Source organism: Bombyx mandarina, chromosome 15, assembly GCF_030267445.1.
Source record: "Bombyx mandarina strain Sakado chromosome 15, ASM3026744v2".
NCBI lineage: Eukaryota > Metazoa > Arthropoda > Insecta > Lepidoptera > Bombycidae > Bombyx > Bombyx mandarina.
The window spans coordinates 1908343-1929690 of record NC_143221.1 but is presented as its reverse complement, the minus strand read 5'-3'; the positions used below and the strand labels follow the sequence as shown (position 1 = coordinate 1929690).

The 21348-nt window shown below is 39.1% G+C and overlaps 1 protein-coding gene, 1 long non-coding RNA gene and 1 other non-coding gene across 4 annotated transcripts in view; 2 read left to right on the top strand and 1 right to left on the bottom strand.

Annotated features, from left to right (window-relative positions):
- Nucleotides 1–21348, top strand: part of Gapvd1 (GTPase activating protein and VPS9 domains 1) — a 39815-nt gene that overhangs the window by 14152 nt on the left and 4315 nt on the right. Inside the window, exons 15-28 of one of the 2 annotated variants that reach the window (XM_089733143.1) lie at nt 334–437; nt 1042–1137; nt 2453–2526; nt 2958–3081; nt 4774–4871; nt 5472–6026; nt 6622–6755; nt 8025–8202; nt 8577–8688; nt 9566–9798; nt 11006–11145; nt 12183–12272; nt 19750–19864; nt 20953–21100. In XM_089733143.1, the coding sequence (XP_089589269.1) occupies nt 334–437; nt 1042–1137; nt 2453–2526; nt 2958–3081; nt 4774–4871; nt 5472–6026; nt 6622–6755; nt 8025–8202; nt 8577–8688; nt 9566–9798; nt 11006–11145; nt 12183–12272; nt 19750–19864; nt 20953–21100 (2201 nt within the window). Of the gene's footprint in view, nt 1–333; nt 438–1041; nt 1138–2452; nt 2527–2909; nt 3082–4773; nt 4872–5471; nt 6027–6621; nt 6756–8024; nt 8203–8576; nt 8689–9565; nt 9799–11005; nt 11146–12182; nt 12273–19749; nt 19865–20952; nt 21101–21348 lie in introns of both variants that reach the window. The other variant, XM_089733142.1, reaches the window with a different exon arrangement.
- On the top strand, nt 12932–13045 carry LOC114242689 (U5 spliceosomal RNA). The gene has a single exon (XR_003624657.2). It is a non-coding gene; the product is annotated as a U5 spliceosomal RNA (small nuclear RNA).
- Nucleotides 15190–17512, bottom strand: LOC149501407 (uncharacterized). The gene is made up of 3 exons (XR_016324229.1): nt 17373–17512; nt 16794–16914; nt 15190–16702 (listed from the first exon to the last, which is right to left on the bottom strand). It is a non-coding gene; the product is annotated as an uncharacterized LOC149501407 (long non-coding RNA).

Genomic DNA, 21348 nt, shown 5'->3' with positions numbered 1-21348 from the left:
ACAGTGGCCTCCATAATAATGTAATATAATTAACCATTTATTTTTTCGCTAAGAATGTGATATGAATAATGCGAATGGTTCGAATGTGTATTTTGAAGGTTTATAACTTCACGTGCTAGTTGTATATTACAATATGATTGTGTGTTTACTAATAGATAGATTACTATGGTCATTCATAATAGTGACATAGGTTCAAATATGAAACTGAAAACTATTGAAATTGGTAAGTGTCGACATCTGCTGGAAAAAATCTGAATTACGGTTATTTCACTCGTTTCCAGTTTTTAATCAGTTCCGGACGTTTAAATGGTATTATTCTCACGACTGTTCCAGGCGCCAGCGCTAACAGCACGAACGTTCCCGACGCATCCGAGACCGCCAGCGAGTCCGCCTGGAGCATGGACGTGCTGGCTTCCGACAGCGACCGGAACACCGAGGTCAGCCACTCCCGAGTGCTGCTCATTAGCCTTTTTTATATTTCTTTTATTTATTGCTTAGATGGGTGGACGAGCTCAAAGCCCACCTGGTGTTAAGTGGTTACTGGAGCCCATTCACATCTACAACGTAAATGCGCCACCCACCTTGAGATATAAGTTCTAAGGTCTCAGTATAGTTACAACGGCTGCCCCACCCTTCAAACCGAAACGCATTACTGCTTCACGGCCGAAATAGGGAGGGTGGTGGTACCTACCCGCGCGGACACACAAGAGGTCTCACGCCACTACCGTTAAGTGCTTTCCACAAGCCTCGTTTGAAGAAGGACATGTCATTCCAAAGCCGGATGGTACGTGTAAAAAAGATCTCTGGAAACGCACTGTGGATGAACACAGTGACTCCAGGTAGTATGGATGAACTCTACTCCGCTGGCGGGCGGGGCGATAGTAAATTGATAGGTAGCGGCTTGGCTCTGCCCCTGGCATTGCTGAAGTCCATGGGCGACGGTAACCACTCACCATCGGATGGGCCGTATGCTCGTCTGCCTACAAGGGCAATAAAAAAAAAAGAAAATAAACTACATGATGGTATCATCTCTTACAACAGGTGGACACGGACGACTGCGTGTCGGTGGCGGCGCGCTCCGACACGTCGTGGCCGCGCCGCGCCTCGCAGCCCGACGAGCCCGCGCCGCCGCCCCAGGTACTAGATACGTCCCCGAACCTTTTTTTTAATGAATGAGGTGCTACAGAGGCCTTTCCAGTTTCACCAGGACACGTAGGCGAACAAACTCTCAGCCAGGAGGGGTGGGATTTGCTAACAACTGCCCCACCGCCTCCAAGGGAGGCCTAACAACTCAAGAGCAACTGCTTCGCGAATGAATGTACATCCGGATCGGAATCGCGACCCGCTGAGAAGATTCGGCGTGAAAATCAGCGAGCTGATGTATAGATTAGGTTGCACGATTACCGGGGTCCCTAAGCCTGCTCCTAGCGTTAGAGCTGAAGGCATCTAATGCAAGACTTATTGGATCCGATGAATCCTTAAGGTCATTTCCGAATTATATAGTGCGACAACGCTGCTATAGTTCGCTTAGTTATCCGCTTGTCAGTCAATTTCAGTGCCTATAATATATAGGCTACATCACTTTTGTAGTCTAGCAACATTCTACCCGCTTCGCCGTATTCGAGAGGGCGCAGATAAGATATTTTTTGCTTTTCCTTTATGAGAGTAGATCATCCAAATATACCGAGAGATTCGCATCGAGCATCCGGAAACAAAAATTAATCATTGTCCGTCTGGTGTAGTGGTAAGTGACATGGTAACTACACAAGGGGGTCGCGGGTTCGAATCCCGCCAAGTGAAGATATTTGTATGATAAATATAAAAATGTCTTTTCCAGGGTTATGGATGTATATTAAATATATGTATGTGTATAATAAAAATATTACATTTATTTCCGTTATCTGGTACCTGTAACACAAGTTCTTTACGAATTTACCACGGGAGCAGTTAACGTGGCGTGATTGTTAGTAAATATTTATTTATTATTATTTATTTATATTGTATCCATATGGTTATAACCGAGCATCTCTATATATAATTTTATCACAAACGATCTTCGTCCTATTTCTCTGACTTCTGCGACGTGGAAAGTCTCATGATGAAGTCTGGCTCCGATCTGATTAAACAAATAACTAATTAAATTTCAGCGTATAAAACTGCATCCGCAGAGCCTCTTTCCTTCCAGAAATGTTTAGTAATATTTGTGATAATGGCGTCCATTCACTTTTAATAGCCGTTTGAAGATACGTGTGACAAATTACCATCAGATTTTAATGGCTAATAACTATGATACTAACAATGCGAAGACAATAGTCAATCTGACTACAAATAAATAATATCTGTACCTGTTGTTTGTAACATCGTGCAGAATATATCTGTGATTAAAACTTAGTACTAGCTTAAAAGAACTAATAATTCACGTAATTAAAAATGTTCACGCAACTATTTTCAGAACGGTAATATAAAGCGGCCTGATGTGATTCGGGACAGCCCAAGACACGCTTCGAGACCTCATTTAGTCAACAGGTGGGTATTATCAATTCAACATTTAACTTAAGATAATTTTCAAACGAACTGATAGACCACTAAATATTTTCCACAACGCAATCAAACTTTCATCACCACTAGACGTCAGCATCTAAGAGCGCCTACGGACATCGAATAGTAGCAGCACAGCCAAACGATGCCCGCCCCTGACGATTGTAACTATACTTGAGACCTTAGAACTTATATCTCAAGGTGGGTGACGCATTTACGTTGTAGATGTCTATGGGCTCCAGTAACCACTTAACACCAGGTGGGCTGTGAGCTCGTCCACCCATCTAAGCAATAAAAAATATAAATAAATCGTGCGTGTCGATCGGGCGTGTTGTGCCGCCGCCCGTTTCTGCCGCGGAGCAGTAATGCAGTAATGCAGTAATGCGTGTCGCGAGTGACGTGTGCCCCGTGCGCGGCAGGTCGGGGGGCGGCTACCTCACGGCGACGGCGGCGCTGAGTCGCGGCGGGGAGCTGGACCTGGCCGCGCACCACGCGCACTACGGGCTCGAGAACAGGAAGAGCATCCTCGTCAACGGGTACCCGGTGAGTTCACGCAGCTAGCGTTGCCATTGTTTTCTCCTAACTATGCTGATAGCCTTGAGAAGCTATATCAGCTTCGCCCTAACGTGTAGGTGAGCTCAGAGAGCTCAAACCGGAGTGGTGCTAACACTGGCCCTAGCAAGAGCAGTGCTTTGCAGAATCTACCACCGGATCGGAAATGCGACCCACTGAGAAGATCCGGCGAGAAACTCGGTGGGCTATCATTCCCGAGCTACGTTTCTAGGGATAAAAATAATCGCCCGTCAAACCCGCCAGTTTCTTCCCTTTGAAGATCGGCAGTGAGTCTTAACTGTATAGAAGTCATGGTTTGATGATGGATTAGCGCGGGATTGAGAAACTCAGTGGGCTGTGTCTATGGTTAATTCGCTCGTCGAGCCCTTCGTCGCAAGCAACGGGTTCCGCGAAGGCGATGACCGGTGCTTGAGGTACCTAAAAGCACCGTTAGTGGATCGGGAGGATCCGTAATGACGTGTTTTGGGCCACGTCAAATGTTTATCATTCGGTCTACAGGATCGGGTATGTGTCGTCCTTAATGATCACTCAGTTGATTGAATACAGTGGGTCTCTTCAAAACGGAAGTTACGACTAAAGATCAGATTGTATAAAGTAGACATAAATACAATTGCCTTTGAGAATTATTCTTGTGTTTTTTTAAATGTCTTTATATTATTTCCGTATGTATCGCTTTAAGCGCGAACCGTCTATAGGTCGACTCTCGTAAGTGCGGAGCATCGGAATGCCCACTATTGCGTAGTTTGCTTATAGGTATTAGTTATCGACTTGTACGGACGTGTCTTAGCGCGCGCATGTATAACGTTTTAATAAGTTAACTAACTAGTCGTACTCGCCCGCTTCGCTGGGCATTTAAAATTAACATTATTATTTATTGTCATTATTATTAGGGAATCCAACACTCATATAAATATTATCCTATCCATTAAGTACATTTTTTTTTTATTGCTTAGATGGGTGGACGAGCTCACAGCCCACCTGATGTTAAGTGGTTACTGGAGCCCATAGACATCCACAACGTAAATGCGCCACCCACCTTGAGATACAAGTTCTAAGTTCTCAAGTATAGTAACGACGGCTGCCCCACCCTTCAAACCGAAACGCATTACTGCTTCACGGCAGAAATAGGCAGGGTGGTGGTACCCACCCGCGCGGACTCACAAGAGGTCCTACCACCAGTAATTACGCAAATTATAATTTTGCGGGTTTCATTTTTATTACACGATGTTATTCCTTCACCGTGGAAGTCAATCGTGAACATTTGTTGAGTACGTATTTCATTTGAAAAATTGGTACCCGCCTGCGGGATTCGAACACCGGTGCATCGCTTCAACACGAATGCACCGGACATCTTATCCGTTAGGCCACGACGACTACATGTATTTTCTACATGGATACCAAGTTTTAAGTCAATCAGATGCATGGTTCAGTAGTTATAACGGAACATCCGTAAAAACCACTGTAAATTTATATATTAGTATAGATATAGATAATATTTGAATTTAAAATTGTTTTGCTGTGAATTTAGCATATAATTTTTGTTAATATTTTAAGTTAAAAGTTTTTTGTAAGTGACTTTCAAAAATGCTTTAGCAATATATGCAGATTATGTAAGCTCTTAATAGTACTCGCTAAATTAGATGTGATGTCGATACGGTCCAGGTGATGACTTGCTACACGGCCTCCGCCCCGGAGAGCCCGAGCACGGCGGCGCCCCCGCCCCCGCCAGCCGACGCCTTCGACAACCGACCGATCAATGGGTAAGTTTTGTTTTATTGCCTATGCCTAAAAAAGTTAGTATAATTTTGGGATAAAAGGTGGCCTCTGTCATTTTCCTGCCCCAGTACTGTGTCGTTAAAGAATCATGTCAATACGTTGACTTCGGCTTGACGTGGAAGAAGGACACACAAAGGAACACACTTTGACATTTATATAACTAGCTTTGACATTTTTTTGACTAGTCTTCGTGGCCTAAAGGGTAAGACGTCCGGTGCATTCGTATATAGCGATGCACCGGTGTTCGAATCCCGCAAGCGGGTACCAATTTTTCTAATGAAATACGTACTTCACGATTGATTTCCATGGCGAAGGAATAAATAACATCGTTTAATAAAAATCAAACCCGCAAAATAATAATTTGCGTAATTACTGGTGGTAGGACCTCTTGTGAGTCCGCACGGGTAGGTAGCTCATGGTGGGTGACGGCATTTACGTTGTAGATGTCTATGGGCTATGGTAACACCAGGTGGGCTGTGAGCTCGTCCACCAATCTAAGCAATAAAAAATATATAAGTATGGATATCCACTTGACTTACATAAAATACTGTATCGTACCTAAACCGAACATTGAATGTTCACAGCGAGTCAACGCAAACAGAGTCGACATTAGATGCGGAGAGTCAGTCGGACGCGACCAGCCAGTGGGTGGACGACAGCTTCCCGTCGCTGGGCGGCCCCTCCACCTCCACCTTCGAGTTCCCGCCCGCCTCCAAGCCCTACGAGGACAACGACCTCGACCGCTCCAACTCCAGCGAGAGCTCGTTCAACGCGCTGTCCGTGTCGCAGTACGGCGACACCATCACCGACCTCATGACCCGCATGTCTTCGGCCACGATATCCACCTCAACGAACCTCATGAACAACCTCACTTCGCGGATCACGAAATCCGAGATCAGAACTGTGGTCAGCATCTCTTCTTCAAAAGTGGAGAAGAAGAGAGACGGGAATAATATCTCGTTGAGCACCCTGTCAGTGAACAGCGGCGAGACTTCGGTGTCAGATAAGAGTTCGAGTCAAGACGTGAACTCGGAGAACGTGACGGAGAGGAGAGTGAGTCCGCCGCCCGTGAAGGCGCCCTCTACCGGCGCTATACCAAAGAGCATCAGCTTCGATGCGACGGCTGAGAAATCACAACGGTTTGTTCATTGTTTTTATTTCACAACAACTCGTGGATTGAAATAATATTGTAGCGTCGCCGTAGTCTTCATACGAAATTTCTAACAACAATGTGGTTCGTGATTATTAACTTATCCAAAAATAGCATAATATGCTTCTCACTTTATTTTACTTAACGGGTAAATTTGGCAAAATTCATCATTTTATACACGTACGTATTTAGTATCATTATCGAAGGTATTTCGTTATCACTTTCTTATAGTTTCGATCCGCTGGCTTCGCTGGGCATTTAAAATTATTATTCTCACCCCCACAAATATTCTGCTCATTAACACCCCGCAACTGTTGTAGGGAGTCCAACGCTAATATAAATATTAAGTACATGTATTTTCTACATGGATACCAAGTTTCAAGTCAATCGGATGCATAGTTCAGTAGTTATAACGGAACATCTGTAAAAACCACTGTAGGTTTACATATTAGTATTAAAAATAATAACTTTTTTTAAATAGTTTACAAAACAGATGAGTGGTATCGAGATGAAATTAATTTAATGTTCCGTCTTAATCTCTAGAACTAAGGACTTTGTTCTCAAAGTCGACTCTGTCGTTTCAGAAGGCGCGCAGTCGGCGAGGACGGCCTCGCGGGGAACCTGGACGAGCTCAAGAACAACGTGAAGCGCTCCGGCGGGAACCTCCTGCACAAGATCAAGATGTTCAGACACATCGGCCGGTCTCAGCAGCACCACGGTCAGACCCATAGACTTCTATTTTTTTTATTGCGTAGATGGGTGCACAAGCTCACAGCCTGGTGTTAAGTGGTTACTGGAGCCCATAGACATCTACAACGTAAATTCCGCCACCCACCTTGAGATATGTTTTTTTTTAACCTTCCTTAGCTGATAGCCTTGAGAGGCGGAGTTCACGGAGTTCAAACCGGAGTGCACCTAGCAAGAGCAGTGCTTCGCGGAATCTACCACCGGATCGGTAACGCGACCCACTGGGAAGATCTGGCGAGAAACTCAGTGGGCTAGTGAGTTCTAAGGTCTCAGTATAGTTACAACGACTGCCCCACCCTTCAAACCGAAACGCATTACTGCTTCACGGCAGAAACAGGCAAACTACCCCTGCGGACTCACAAGAGGTCCTACCACCAGTAAAGTGGTAGTAGTAAAGCTTCTAGTTCATTTCCACTAGGACATTGGGGGGGAACCCGGCTTCGTTTCAATTCCAACTCATTAAACCAACAAAGATAAATTTTCAAATCTACTTATCAAAATCACAGGGTCCGTTATGTATGATTTCGACTTTACAGATTATATTCGTTTGTAATGTATAATTTGTGCGATTATTTTTAATATATAAATAATATAATAAATAAATAAATATATGGTTTCCTTGAATATTCGATAAAGAAGCAAGGTGCCGAGCAAAGCCTAGAAAGTAACAAAATACCGGTTTTTAAAGTCTTCGACAATTCTAAAGTTACCATATTTTTAAGCCAGCAAAAGAGACGCAGCCCATACAGCCAAATGTTTTTTAACCAAACACACTTATTGAAATAGGATTAAATGAGATGAAATGAGATACCACCGTAAATGGCCCCTACCTTAGTTATATGAAATTAAATAAACTCTCGGTAAAATGATGGTAATTCACTAAGAGCTTTATCGACTTATTTGAAGAGCGTCCAGCTATTTTCTCAAATTAGTGCGCTGTTATCGATACTGAAGGGTGAATAAGCCACTATTCTTGCACGATTCTGCAAAAAGTTCAACGAGCCCAAACGACTTACTCACTAGTCACGTAGTAGTACATTGCTGCGTGAGGGGAACACAAACAAAAAACACGATAGAATCTCCACATCAAAAGACACTTAAAACGAATTTTAGGATAACTTTTTAATAAACAATTCGTACCAAAAATTTACAGCCTTAGAGGAACATAGGCAACACCAATAAAATGATACACGGCTACTATTACTACCACTACAGGACTAATTTGTTATTTTGTTAACAGACATAAAGCTACCCGAAGAAGATTGTCGCATCGACGAGGGCGCCCGACCTGAAGCCGCGCCCGGCGAGAGCTCCGAAGACATCCTCGCGAAGTACCGCCGGAAGAGCTCCAGTGACTCCAGCGGCAAGAGGCGGCCGCAGCCACGCCTCGCCGATGTACCGGACGCCGACCTGGAGAGGTTCGTCCACACCACACGATATTAACGAAACTCTATTATATAGGAGTAGTGTTTTTTTTTCATCGAATTACCCTCAGACACAGCCCACTGAGTTTCTCGCCGGATCTTCTCAGTGGGTCGCGTTTCCGATCCGGTGCTAGATTCTGCGAAGCACTGCTCTTGCTAGGGTTCGTGTTAGCAACGTCGTCAGGTTTGAGCCCCGTGAGCTCACCTACTAGTTAAGGTTACGCTGTTACAGCCTCTCAAGGCTATCAGCTTAGGTAGGAAAAAAAATCATCAAAATTACATGATCCATTCCCACTCATTGTAGATTGCATTTTAAAAATATTAATTTTATATGAAACTTGCAGTTCATCCACTATTCGTTTTTCCAGGTGTGAGGGGGTCGTGAACCTGAATGATCCAGAGGTATTCAACAGTATGAAGCAGAAACTTCGGATGGTACTGTCCAATCCAGATCTGCACTGTGTCGACTATGTACCTAATGTGAGTAACGCGTCGCTCGATCCCATTAATTGAGATTTCATTATTTAAGGTATAATAACAATGGCCATGTCCAGTTAATACAGATCCAGTACACAAATGACAAGACTTTATATAAATGCCAATTAAAAATGTGCACGTTGCATTCATTTCGTTAAAATTCGTATAAAAATTTAATTAATGAATACGTGTAAACTCGCATTTATGAAGTCGATTGTCTCTGGTGTTGGATCGTAATTAAAAAGACTTGGACCTTATATCTGAAGGCAGGTGGCGGCGTCCATGCTGCGACCTCTATGAGCCCCCGGGACCAGTGTGGCACAGCAAGCAGGTCGCGAGGCAGTAGATCTCGTGCGCAGTCGCCTCGGTACAGTGTGCGGATAATAAACTGAAAAATAGACCGTCTTTCACCATTTTTTACAACTTCGTGGGTGGTGATCTTACGTGTAGCTTCTGTTTGCGCACGTTTAAGAACAAGATAGGCTACCATGGCCATATTAGAGCGCATGAGAGGCGCGGACATTAGCTTTTAAGTTATTGAACAGAAAATTTTGGTTGCCGTTGCCGAAACGAATTATAATTTACGTAATTACTGGTGGACCTCTTGTGAGTCCGTGCGGATGGGTACCACCACTCTGCCTATTTCTACCGTGAAGCAGTAATGAGTTTCGGTTTGAAGGGTGGGGCAGCCGTTGTAATTATACTTGAGACCTTAGAACTTATATTTCAAGGTGAGTGGCGCATTTACGTTGTGGATGTCTGTGGGCTCCAGTAACCACTTAACACCAGGTGGGCTGTAAGCTCGTCCACCCATCTAAGCAATAAAAAAAAACCCGGCTTGGAACCATGATGATGATGGTGACACTGTGCGGGCCCGCAGCGCGTGACGAGCTCGTCGCTGGTGGAGTGGATGCGCGCGGCGGCCGCGTGCGCCGGCTGCGAGTCCGGAGCGTCGCACGCGCACGCGCTGGGCCGCGCGCTGGGCGGCGACGCGGCGCTGGACGGGCGGCTGGCGGCGGCGCTGCGGGCCGACCTGTGCGCGCGCCGCCCCTACGCCGCCTACCTCGCCTCCTGCCGCGCCGCACTCGCGCACGCCGAGCGGGCCCTGCTGGCGTGAGTCTACTCGATACTACTTAACTCAGCGGTCGGGGAACCCAAGTAAATTATCCCAAATCGGGTAAAATTAAATTTTGGGAGGTAAAAATAAAACTTTTGTGAATTACATTGATAAATTGAACAAATTATGTTTAAATTAAATTTTTAGTTATTATTTTCTTTTCAAAATTATCATGGGGGCTATAATATGAAAGATGCTTAAAAAAGCGATTTCATTTTTTTTTTGTTCTTCGCCATGGGGTTAATATCAACTTACACAAAAATATTTTGGGGTAATAATTAAAAAAGTTCCCCGACCACTGACTTAACTCGATGAACCTGCTTGTGCGGGTAGCCTTAAAAAAACACAATGAAAAACTTGAACGTTATTAAAACTTTGCTTTGCACTCACAAAGAAAGAAAGAAGAAAGGAAGAAATGATTTATTCGCTAAGCATAGTGAAAATGAGTTATTACATAAGTTAAAAGCAGCATGTGTGCTTTGTCATTATTTGACATGCGAATTTTAGTTCAGTGCAAGATATTATAATATTATATAATTTGCCATTCATTCATCCATAATTCAACTAATAATTAAAAAATCTATTTATTTTCAATGTCGTCCCTAAGAAAATCATTTATGTGATAATAATTTTCACTAATAAGATTATCTTATAGTTTTTTTCTTAAATTGAAAATCATTTAACATTAATATTGATAGTACCAAAAAAAATATAATCAAAAAATATTAGTAAACAGCTTATAATATCTATATATAAATTTTGTATCCCTTTTTACGAAAATTGCGCGAACGGATGAGTATGAAATTTTCCACACTTATAGAGAATATAGAGAAGAAGTGCATAATGCTAATATTTTTTTAAAATAATGCACAAAAGATACATTAAATCAATAAAAAAACATTAAACATACTACCATATATTTGACACACACACGCATGCATACTATTTATTTACTGTCAAGCTTTTGTTCTTGACGTCTTTGGTCAAATTGAGAATAGATTAAATATTGTTTGTCTTTATTAATATTTTTCTTTAGTGTAGGTAGTCTTGGCGTTGAAAATACAATCATAATAGTGTACAAACTTACAATTCCAACTAATTATAGTCGAATTTTGACTACTGCGGGACCTCTAGTTATAATTAATATCTCAGATGTAATTGACGAGGCAAGTGGCGTACATACAAAACGAATATCGTTGACAGGCAAATAAAACTCGTGAAATCGGAGTGCTCGTCGTGCGGGCGCGCGGCGGCGGCGGCGCGCGTGCTGCAGCAGCTGGAGCGCGGGCACGCACTGCGCCGCCTCGCCGCGCACCACCTGCGCGCCGCCCCCCTCGCCTGCGGTAACTCCTTCCTGCCCTTTGCCTACATGTAACCGACGAAATTCTGCAAGGAATATACTGATCTCGTGGTCTAAAGGATAAGATATCCGGTGCATTTATATCTAGCGATGCACCGGTTTTCGAACAGCGTCCTCCCTTAATGCAATAAAAAACATTATCGCATATGTCGACGCTTGAAAGGCAAACGTGACTAACGACAATGCGTGAACTTTACAGTAGACTAATTTAAAGTTGAAATACCTGAAAACAAAATTTATTTTAACGAATCTAGCTGGTAGCTTAGGATTGAAATGATTTTAATAGACCTAGAAATATATTTTTTTTGCGCATCGAATATGGTTATTGCCTATCATTTATGTACAAAGCAGTTATTGTGGCTTAGTCACGTTTGCCTTTCAAGCGTCGATATATATATATATATATATTTGGATGCTATCATGATATACGACACTATGAAATCGTCGTGGCCTAAGGATAAGGCGCCCGGTGAATTCGTATGTAGCGATGCACCGGTGTTCGAATCCCGCTGGCAAGTACAAATTTTTCTAATGAAATAAATACTTAACAAATGTTCACGATTGACTTCCACGGTGAAGAAATAGCATGGTGTATATCAAATCCGCAAAATTATAATTTTGAAAATTATAAAAGTACTGGTTGTAGGACCTCTTGTGAGTCATGGTGAGTCAATCATGGCGACATTTACGTGTAGATGTCTATGGACTCTGGTAACCATTTAACATTAGGTTGGCCGTGAGTTCGTCCACCCACCTATGCAATAAAAAACAATATAAACCAAGTATTGGGTGCTTCCAACCCATAAACCTTGCATATGCACGAGCCTAATAACTAGACCTAGGTATTTGCGCTGAAAAGACATTGCTCTAATTTTAATGCCAGCGTCGATTTATTAAAATATTTAAAAGTGCTTTTAAATCTTTTGAAAATCAATCATGTCTTTATACTTTATACCATCTAATTTATAACGAAATGTTAAGATTGATATTTCAATTTAAATTCGTTTTATTGTATTCCAGGCGGGGAACTGATGGACGAGAAAGCAACAAGACTGACTGCCGGTATCAAAGCAATCATCGCTGAGGTGAAGGCCGATCCTTCCTGGGAAGGTACGTCACTGTTGTCCGGCTGCGACAAACCTCAAAGCAGGATTTTATATTACAACACTTTATGAACACGTGTGAGGAATGTTCGAGAAAAGAGTTGCATATAAAGACGATGAATCATTTTTGAGCATCGTTGTTTAAGCCCAATAAAGAGGAGTACATGTTTATCAGAAAAACAGCTTGGTTGCAATATTTCTACGTTTTGTGTACTTTACGAGAGAAAAGACAAAAAAGTAAAAACATATTTTTTTGAAAACTCCATTCCCTTCCTTATGGCCCTCAAACTTGGCATACTTAAGTCACAACCATAACATGCTAATCTTAAATTTATACGGCCCATATAATTATATATAATCAGCGTTTCACCATACGCCCTGATTATGATGGGATTTTACCTCAAAACAATTCAAAATGCTTAATACTTAATCCCTTTGCTCAATAGTTTTAAGTTTGACTTATCCAAACTTCATAAAGCAGTCAATTGTCCAGGCACATTAATTGAATAACAGAATTGCATTGAAGAGCTATGTTAGTGACTTGTAATTCAAAAGTTTGCCAACGTCATCGATAGATGGCGCTGTTCAGTTTGTAGCTAATTCTGAATCGCGCCATCGCTGTGTCTCAACGAAAAATATAAGTAGTTCAGATGACTATTAATTCGACATCTCTGGTTTCCCTTCAAAACGTATAAATCTTTCGCCTTTTACTAAAGATTTCCGTGGAGGGGAACACTCAAATGAGTCTATAATATTTTTGATGCCCTGACTTGTCAGGGTTATGTAAAGCATAGTATCAAAAAAATACATTTATAATCCGGTTGACTTGATGTACTCTTTTCTGATTCGATTGATTTTTTATCAAGAGTAAATAAGTCTATAGGAGCGAATGTAGCGATGTTGAACCGATTATAATTTCGGGCTCCGATTTGTTTCTCAAAAAACCGGTTTTTAAGGTATTTATTTATAGGTTTTTCCATAAAGGCTAAATAATCATTAAATTAAACAAATTCGTACAAACGAAGAGTTTTCTTCATACAGGTTAGCACCGCACTGTGGAGAGGTTAATAACCAATAATTTTATATAGGCTTGATCGTATTATCCAATAATAAAAAGCCTTTTATTTTTGATTTAATACTATCGTATTTTTTCAATTAGTTTTTTCTTATATTTTACATAGTAATTGCACTGTAGTTTTTAAATGTAATGCACGGTAACTTGAGTCTGAAAAAACACGGTGTTTTTTATCTAGCAGCATGGTATTATATATTATATTTTTATTCATTGATTATCGACCCTTTTCCTCACCATAAAACATAAAAATAATTAATTTTTATAATACTTCCTAAACAGAGTGTACATTTACGAGAATCCGAAGCAGATAGAAAATTCCTATGTATCTCTTGGGGTCAAATGGACATCTGCTTGCTGTTACTGTTATTACTATATTTATTTTATATTAATTTGTCATAGAATGTTCAGCTGTTTCTTCCCTCTCTCGTTTCTCTTTCTTAATAAAAGTTCACAAAACGGCTCCATCAGAGCCCAGAGGTGATTTTTAGTGCGACCAGGATGAATTAGATGCAGATACAGTCATCGTCCGTTCTGAGATTGCAACACCCTAATCCTATGATTCTGTATCTATGGTAGCAGAGGATATTGACATTCTTCTCGTGCCCACATCATTATGAAGGAAGCAGTCCAGTTTATTTTTTTAATACCTACAAAAGAGCGTGCATCTGGTCAATTATACTGTCCTTCAAGTTTTTTTTGGGAAGTGTAATAATTTCAACCTTTTATTGGTATGTGTATATATATATTTCTAATACAAGTTCTGCCACATCACAACAAATCCACATTTCTAGTACCTATACTTTCCATCCCATGCTTCGAATCGCTTGAATATTTTGACGCTTTTCTTTGTTGTCAATAGATGTCGCTGTTTCGAAACTAAATCGCGGTATAGAAATATGTTAAATTTTATTTAAGTTAATTTCCATGCCACTAGTTCTTCCTTGAGATATAAGGTTTAAAAGTAGCGCAGTGTTTACACTGTGCTTGTTTTTGTAGAGGAATTGTACGTTCAATTGTACGAATCCTTCGTTATGCAATGATATTAATTTAGTAATAAAACAATTTAGATTATATGTAAACTTTAATAAGCGGTACTAGACTAGACTAGCGTTGTCAACTATAGCGCTGATTATTCAAATCAATGAAATGACTAGTAGAATTATTTTGTCCGTGCAGCTTGGGTAATAAAAAATCGGAGCGGTGAAGCGAGTATTTCGCTCTCTCTTCCACTCATGAGCCTTATGGACTATATGGACGGGCATAGTGATGCGCATTATTGTACCTATTTAGTTATGTCATTTTGTTGGTTAGTGATAAAAATGAAAGAAAACATCACTAATCGAACACTTACGTCTTACACCACATCGCCGCAGCAAGTTTAGGAGAACGGCAGAAATTAACACTTTGTAACTTTTTTGGATCTATTCTTACTTCAGTGAAAAAAAAATACACATTGTTGATGTGTAAAATTTCGACGTGTGTCAATATTATTTTGAATAAATTCTGCCGTTTTGATACAAAACAAAGGAGTAGCCATCATAGATTATACACTTAATATATTAGAGATAGATGCGCAACTCTCATTTTTATTTTTGCTTTAGTTAAAGCCCGGTCCAGCAGGCGTCGCTACGGTCGATTATTAGTCTCCCTACCCCCCACCAGGTGGCTTTTTTAGTAATTTTAATATTTTTAATAACTCTCTTTATGAAAAAATCTTATCGTTTAGAATCGCTGAAATTCCCGGTAGTACTTATGAGTTATTAAGGAATGTTTGATTGTGTTCAGCATTCTAATCGATAAGATCTTTTCATACAGAGAGAAAACAGTTTTTTAAAATAAAAAGCTGTAATTCTCTGTAAGCTATTTAATTTCCCTATATTACAAACAATTTTCTGTTAAAAGATTATATGAACGTACAATTGTATAAAATTTCGAATAACAATAACTCCTCTAGATTAATCCTACTAGCGTACTTAACGTTAAATCGAAAGTTATCTAAAAGTTAATTAAGTCTAGATAATCAAATCATTCAATGTCAATTAAGTCATTTGTGCGAAATATAAACATGTCAGCTTTCCATTACAAACATAGTAGACAATTTGAATTAAATTTAATAAATTTGTTTCTTAACGATAGCAGTTCTTGCTTAAAGTTGATCGTGACAGATCATGACCTTGTATGAAAATATTACATCTATAAACACTACCTATGCTTCGTCATACAATAATTGCCATTTAAACTAGCATTGTAGAGATAATACACACACTAAAGTGAATACTAAATTATTCTTAGCATTCTTATAAACATTTAGAAATTATGAAACGATTAACCCACAATCATGTTCATAACATGTGACATTTTGTTCTGCACAAACGTTTTGTTGCATGATTTGAAAAACAAAAAAAAACAAAAAATGTTTAAAAAATGTAATGATGATTTAAAGTACTCTTAAATATTGATAGTTTGTACTTAATGACGCTTATAGTAATCTTAGACATGATTACAATAGTTATACTTTTATTCCCTATCTAAATTATTTCTATTCTGACATTTCTGATGCTTTAGCTTTGGTAATACTAGATGAAACAAACAGCAGATTGAAAGAAAATCATCTTAAAGTTAATTACATTCATTACAAACCATTAGTTTGCATTTTGTTACAAAAGAAACTGATGTTCGTTACATGCAAATGAATTATAAACATACACATCCAAACATAAAATGTAAATTTATCTTTTAATCCAAATTAAATGTACATTAATATTACATCTAAATAATAGAAAGGGTTTCGAAAATTTTTATTGCACTCAACAGCAAACGAGCACGCAACCCGGCTCATGATAAGTGGTCACCAGTGCTTATAAACTTCAGCAGTGCCATAGGGGTTGCTGTCTATCACTTAAGTTTTAATAAATTATTAATATACTCAATCACAAGCATATTGATTTCACATAATGAAAATGTAAGAAACATAATCATGTTTGGGCATTTTCATTTATATCTGCTCATACAGAAAAGACAACTTAGCAAATATATTCCACAGTTAATCTAAATAATTGCAAATAATGCTTTTGAAGACCGCTGACTTTTGATCATTAATTAAAATCATCTTTTCGTAGAATGTACAAAAGGTTATTTACAAAAATTTATATCAGTATTTTCATATATTACTAACTTACTAATTACAACTATTCAAACATAATACTATAACTATAAGAACTAAACAACCTATTTTAAAACAAAATTGGCATCAATTTAGTTCTTATGAACTATTTCAATTATTAATTTATAAATTATAAACATATTTAAAAAAAATTAAGATCCCTTGAGAGTTCACGTTCCTTGCTGAATCAGTTTCTCTTCTGAAACGGAGAAACAAAGTATCTTAAATATGTAACAAATATTTAAAAAATACGACCATGATAAATTTAGTGTTCATGTAATCATACTTACAAATTAATATATTACATAACACGTTCTGGTTCAAATATAGTGCATCAATCTTTTCATGTTTCAGACATTTTAGTGCTCCTTATAATTTTTCCATAAAATTTTGTCATTATCAAACCTTTGTCTACAAAAATAAAAACATTATGTTATATTGGGTAGAAGGATGAACGTGGTCACAGGCCACTTGGTGTAACTTGGTTATCAAACACCAGGAAACAAAACGTGAATGCCATCATCTAACTTTGGATGTGAGATCAATTGTGCTGTATTTTATTTAAACAGGAAAGCATGACTGATTGATCATTCCAAAAAACTAGTTCGGGCCCACTTGACAATAAGCATATAATACGCTGAGTTGCAAAACATAAATACTTCCACCCACTCGAGACAATTTTATTATCTGAGGTGTGTGTGTGTGATAGTACGAGACTTAATACAGACTGTTTTGATCAAAACTTAACATATATGATAGCTAGGCAGCAGAAATAGGAAGGACCATTAGTTGGTGCTAATTCATTTAATTATATTATGAATAATAATTCTGTTAGCAAATAATATACCGGGAAAATAGTGTAAACTCACCGTTATCAAGGCATCCGAAATAGCATTTCATTTTCGATCTTCGAGGCATGCTGATTTTTAATAATAAACTTTCTGTAAGAAATGAAAATAGTTACACAGGCTTACGAAACGCTAACGAAGAAAAAAGTATTGGAGCCAAGTTATGTCTAAAGAGAATTCAAAACAGAGTTTCTCAATGTCTAATCATCTAATATTCTCATAAAGCTAAAAATTGCTCTAAATTAATACTACAACGTAAAATAACTCACAACAAGACCAAAAAAAAACGATTTAAAAAATTAAAGCGTTACGACATTTTGAAAACTTTTTTTTTTTTTTTAAGATTGTTTTACGGCCCTGGAATTTTGAAAACTTCAAAGCAGTGTTTCCACTTACGTTTTTTTTACCACATTTTACCCTAGTTTCATTTGAATTTATCCCTAAAATTTCCTAAACAACTTTCATAAATCCTTTATATAGAAAGCATAAATAAAATACAGAAAATAAACCACAGTATATTATTTAATGTAGGTATATATAATATAAACGCCCCCAGAAGATCATAGATCTATAGGATTAGAATTTTCAAGGAAGTCGACGCATTGCTTTTATATTCTTTTGCTGCACGCAACCTAACACTGTTCGGTTCTAAAATTGAGCAATTGTTTGCTGGCAAAGTTGGGAACTTTCTATGAAGCAAGCCGTTCAGGGTTTCATTAGAAAGCCTGTTTCTTTTGTCAGTTTTTACATTTGAGAACACTGAATAATCTTTCCACCTCAGTCTTTGAAGAAGGAACTGCTAGCAAAAGTGAAATGACAATTACAAGGTTTTCGTAAATGAAATTACCATGATAATCTTTCATGGTACATGAAGTACCTGTATATTACAATACAAGTAAGTTCTGGTGACATCAACGAAAATAGGTAAATAAAAATTTGGCGGATTATACTTATTGGGATTCTGGGGAATCCCTAAGAAAAAAGCAGTGGCTTAATCTATGATTTACTTTACTAGAGGGTTACTGTTGAATCAAACCTTCTTTATAGTTTTTATACACAACTCTGTTTTATTCTTTTACTTGTCAACTCGACTTAATGTCATTCTCTCCATAAAATAAAATGTTCATTGTTTTACTTTAATTATCGTTTATTTTAAAATTCACAACAGTTACTAGTATAGGCTTTGCTTTTTACCCCGAAATATCCTAAATCCTGGTATTTTTTAAATTGTCTTTATCATCCAAAATATCAGCTATTTTTCCCTAAAAAAGGGAGAATTCCCTAAAAGTGGAAGCACTGCTTCAAAGTACGCTAACATTTTTTATTGAGTCAGAACTCGTATCTGCCATCTAGTGAGTTTATTAGTTCATTAAGGCCAAAACGTTTCAAAAATGACCTCGCCGGTTCCTAAAGATGACGCTAGTTGAATGTTCTTTTCCTTTGTATGGGAGTTGCACCCCCCTGGTAGCCATTGTGTCACTGAAGAAATTCAGAGAACGAATGCATAAAAATACATTTCTCTTCGACATAATGTACTATAATTTGCAGGTAAGTACAAATGACTCTTAACATAACAATGTCTCACCACCCTTCCATTTGTTTTTATCGATAATGGCGTTGCGCCCGCGCAACATGCTCACCGCCCTAGCCGGGCTATGTTTTATGACCCAAACTGCACGGACAAAATAATTCTACTACAGGGACTGCTCAGTACTAACCCTTCCCTGCTCTTGCATAAGATCCGCCCCGTCACTTCCGGCCTCTTAGTCATTCTGCTCTAGGGTGGGATTAACGAATAAGGCTAAGTTCATTCATGACCGCGCGGAACTACTCACCGCGCTGTACAAGATCAATCTAAGCAGTGTTTCTTGTTCACAAAATGGCGCGCCGCCGCGCGGTACAGGTTCTGCAAAACTGTATCTACCTTTTCACCTGATCGAAGAAAAATGAGTACCTAGCGAAGACGATATCGCGTCTATCGATTTTAAATAGTTTTCAACGCAATCATATAAAAAATCAAAAGATGCAACTGACATCCTAAAGTAGGTATAGTTAAAAAATGCCAGACTCTCGCGCGTACATATTCTGTCATGTGAACGCTTCCACCGCGCGATCATATCGACGCTTGAAAGGCAAACGTGACTAAGCGACAATGCGTGAACTTTACAGTAGACTAATTTGAAGTTGAAATACCTGAAAAAAAATCTATTTTAACGAATCTAGGTGTAGGATTGAAATTATTTTAATAGACCTAGAAATATTTTTTTTCTGTGCATCGAATATGGTTATTGCCTATCATTTACGTACAAAGCAGTTATTGTCGCTTAGTCACGTTTGCCTTTCAAGCGTCGATATGAACTTAGCCTAACGGTATTAAATGTAACGTTTATTGGTGCAGGTGCAACGCAGAACATTCTAGAAATGGCGGAGCTTACCGTGGAGCGTGCCGCGTTCGCGAGGCTCTACCTCCACGTGCTGTTCCCCAACGGAGATGGCGACATTGCACGTGACCAGTAAGGATTTTTTTTTATTGCCCTGTAGGCAGACGAGCATACGGCCCACCTGATGGTGAGTGGTTACCGTCGCCCATGGACTTCAGCAATGCCAGGGGCAGAGCCAAGCCGCTGCCTAGACTGGAGGATACTGTATTGTTAAACTGCATTCGAAGGATCCGAGACGTTTGATCCAAACTATATGACTTTCAGATATTAATTGAGGCATGTGTTAATTCGTTAGTTTCCTGAAAGTTCTAAGAAGAACTGCGGTAAATTTCGTTGTGGGATTGGCATAAATGGACCTTTTTAGTTTTAAAATTTGTCTTCATATTGTTTGTTTAAAAATATTGTTCTATTACAATTCAAGTTTTTTTTTTTGTTACCATAAATTATGTAAGATTTTTTCCACCTCATTAAACATAGTAGTGTAAGACAGCTCAGAAAAGCTCTCAAATACTATACCTGGTTCATATGGTAATATAGCAATAAATAATTTAAATTTATTGATTTAAATTATCTGTATTAGGTGTAATTTGTTTATTTATTGATAACCCATTATCGGATTGTGACAAGTAATGAATTAATGTTTTAATTAATACTTTGCTTTAAAAAAGATAGTGTCGGTAGAATATTGTGATTTTATAAATGTTTTACATATTTTTTTTCTTTTATAATTCTGTTCGTAATGTTCGTAAATCTACGAGTATAACAGTAATAGTGAAAGAAAAACTTTGTAGTTTGAAAGGAAGGTTCTCTTTCGTTTTTTTTTTAACTCTACAATTAAAGAATATAATTGAGTATGCAATTAAGAAAAAGGGCACCTCTCTGAAAATGTAAAATGTTCAGGAAATGAAAAAAAACTGATTATTTTCTAAAGCAGTGTAAAATTTAAAATATTAACTTTTGAGATATATTTTAGTGTTAATTAGCAATTGAAAATTACTGGAATTATTATAAAATGGGTGTAGGTAAGCCTCAAAACTACATGTATATGAAAAAACGTATTTGACAAAATATGCGACATGTGCCCTTTTTGAAATTGCCTGTTCAATTATGGATTGCTTTAAGTAGTTGTTATGAGTGTCATGCGTGGTTGCGTGCGGCAGGGTGCTGAGCGAGCACATCCGGCGGCTGGCGGCGTGCACGTGCGCGTCGCGTGCGGGCGTGGCGCCGCGCCACCTGTGGGCCGCGCCCTTCCCGCGCGCGCAGGCCCTGCTGCGGCAGCTGCCCGGCTACCGCGCGCCCGCCGACAAGGTGACCGACTTATTTTTTTTCTTATCTAAGCTGATAGCCTTGAGAGGCTATGTCAGCGTTACCTTAACTAGTAGGTGAGCTCACAGAGCTCAAACCTGACGACGTTGCTAACACAAACCCTAGCAACAGCCGTACTTCGCAGAATCTACCACCGGATCGGAAACGCGACCCACTGAGAAGATCCAGCGGGAAACTCAGTGGGCTGTGTCTGAGGGTTAATTTACTCGTCGAGCCCTTCGTCGCAAGCG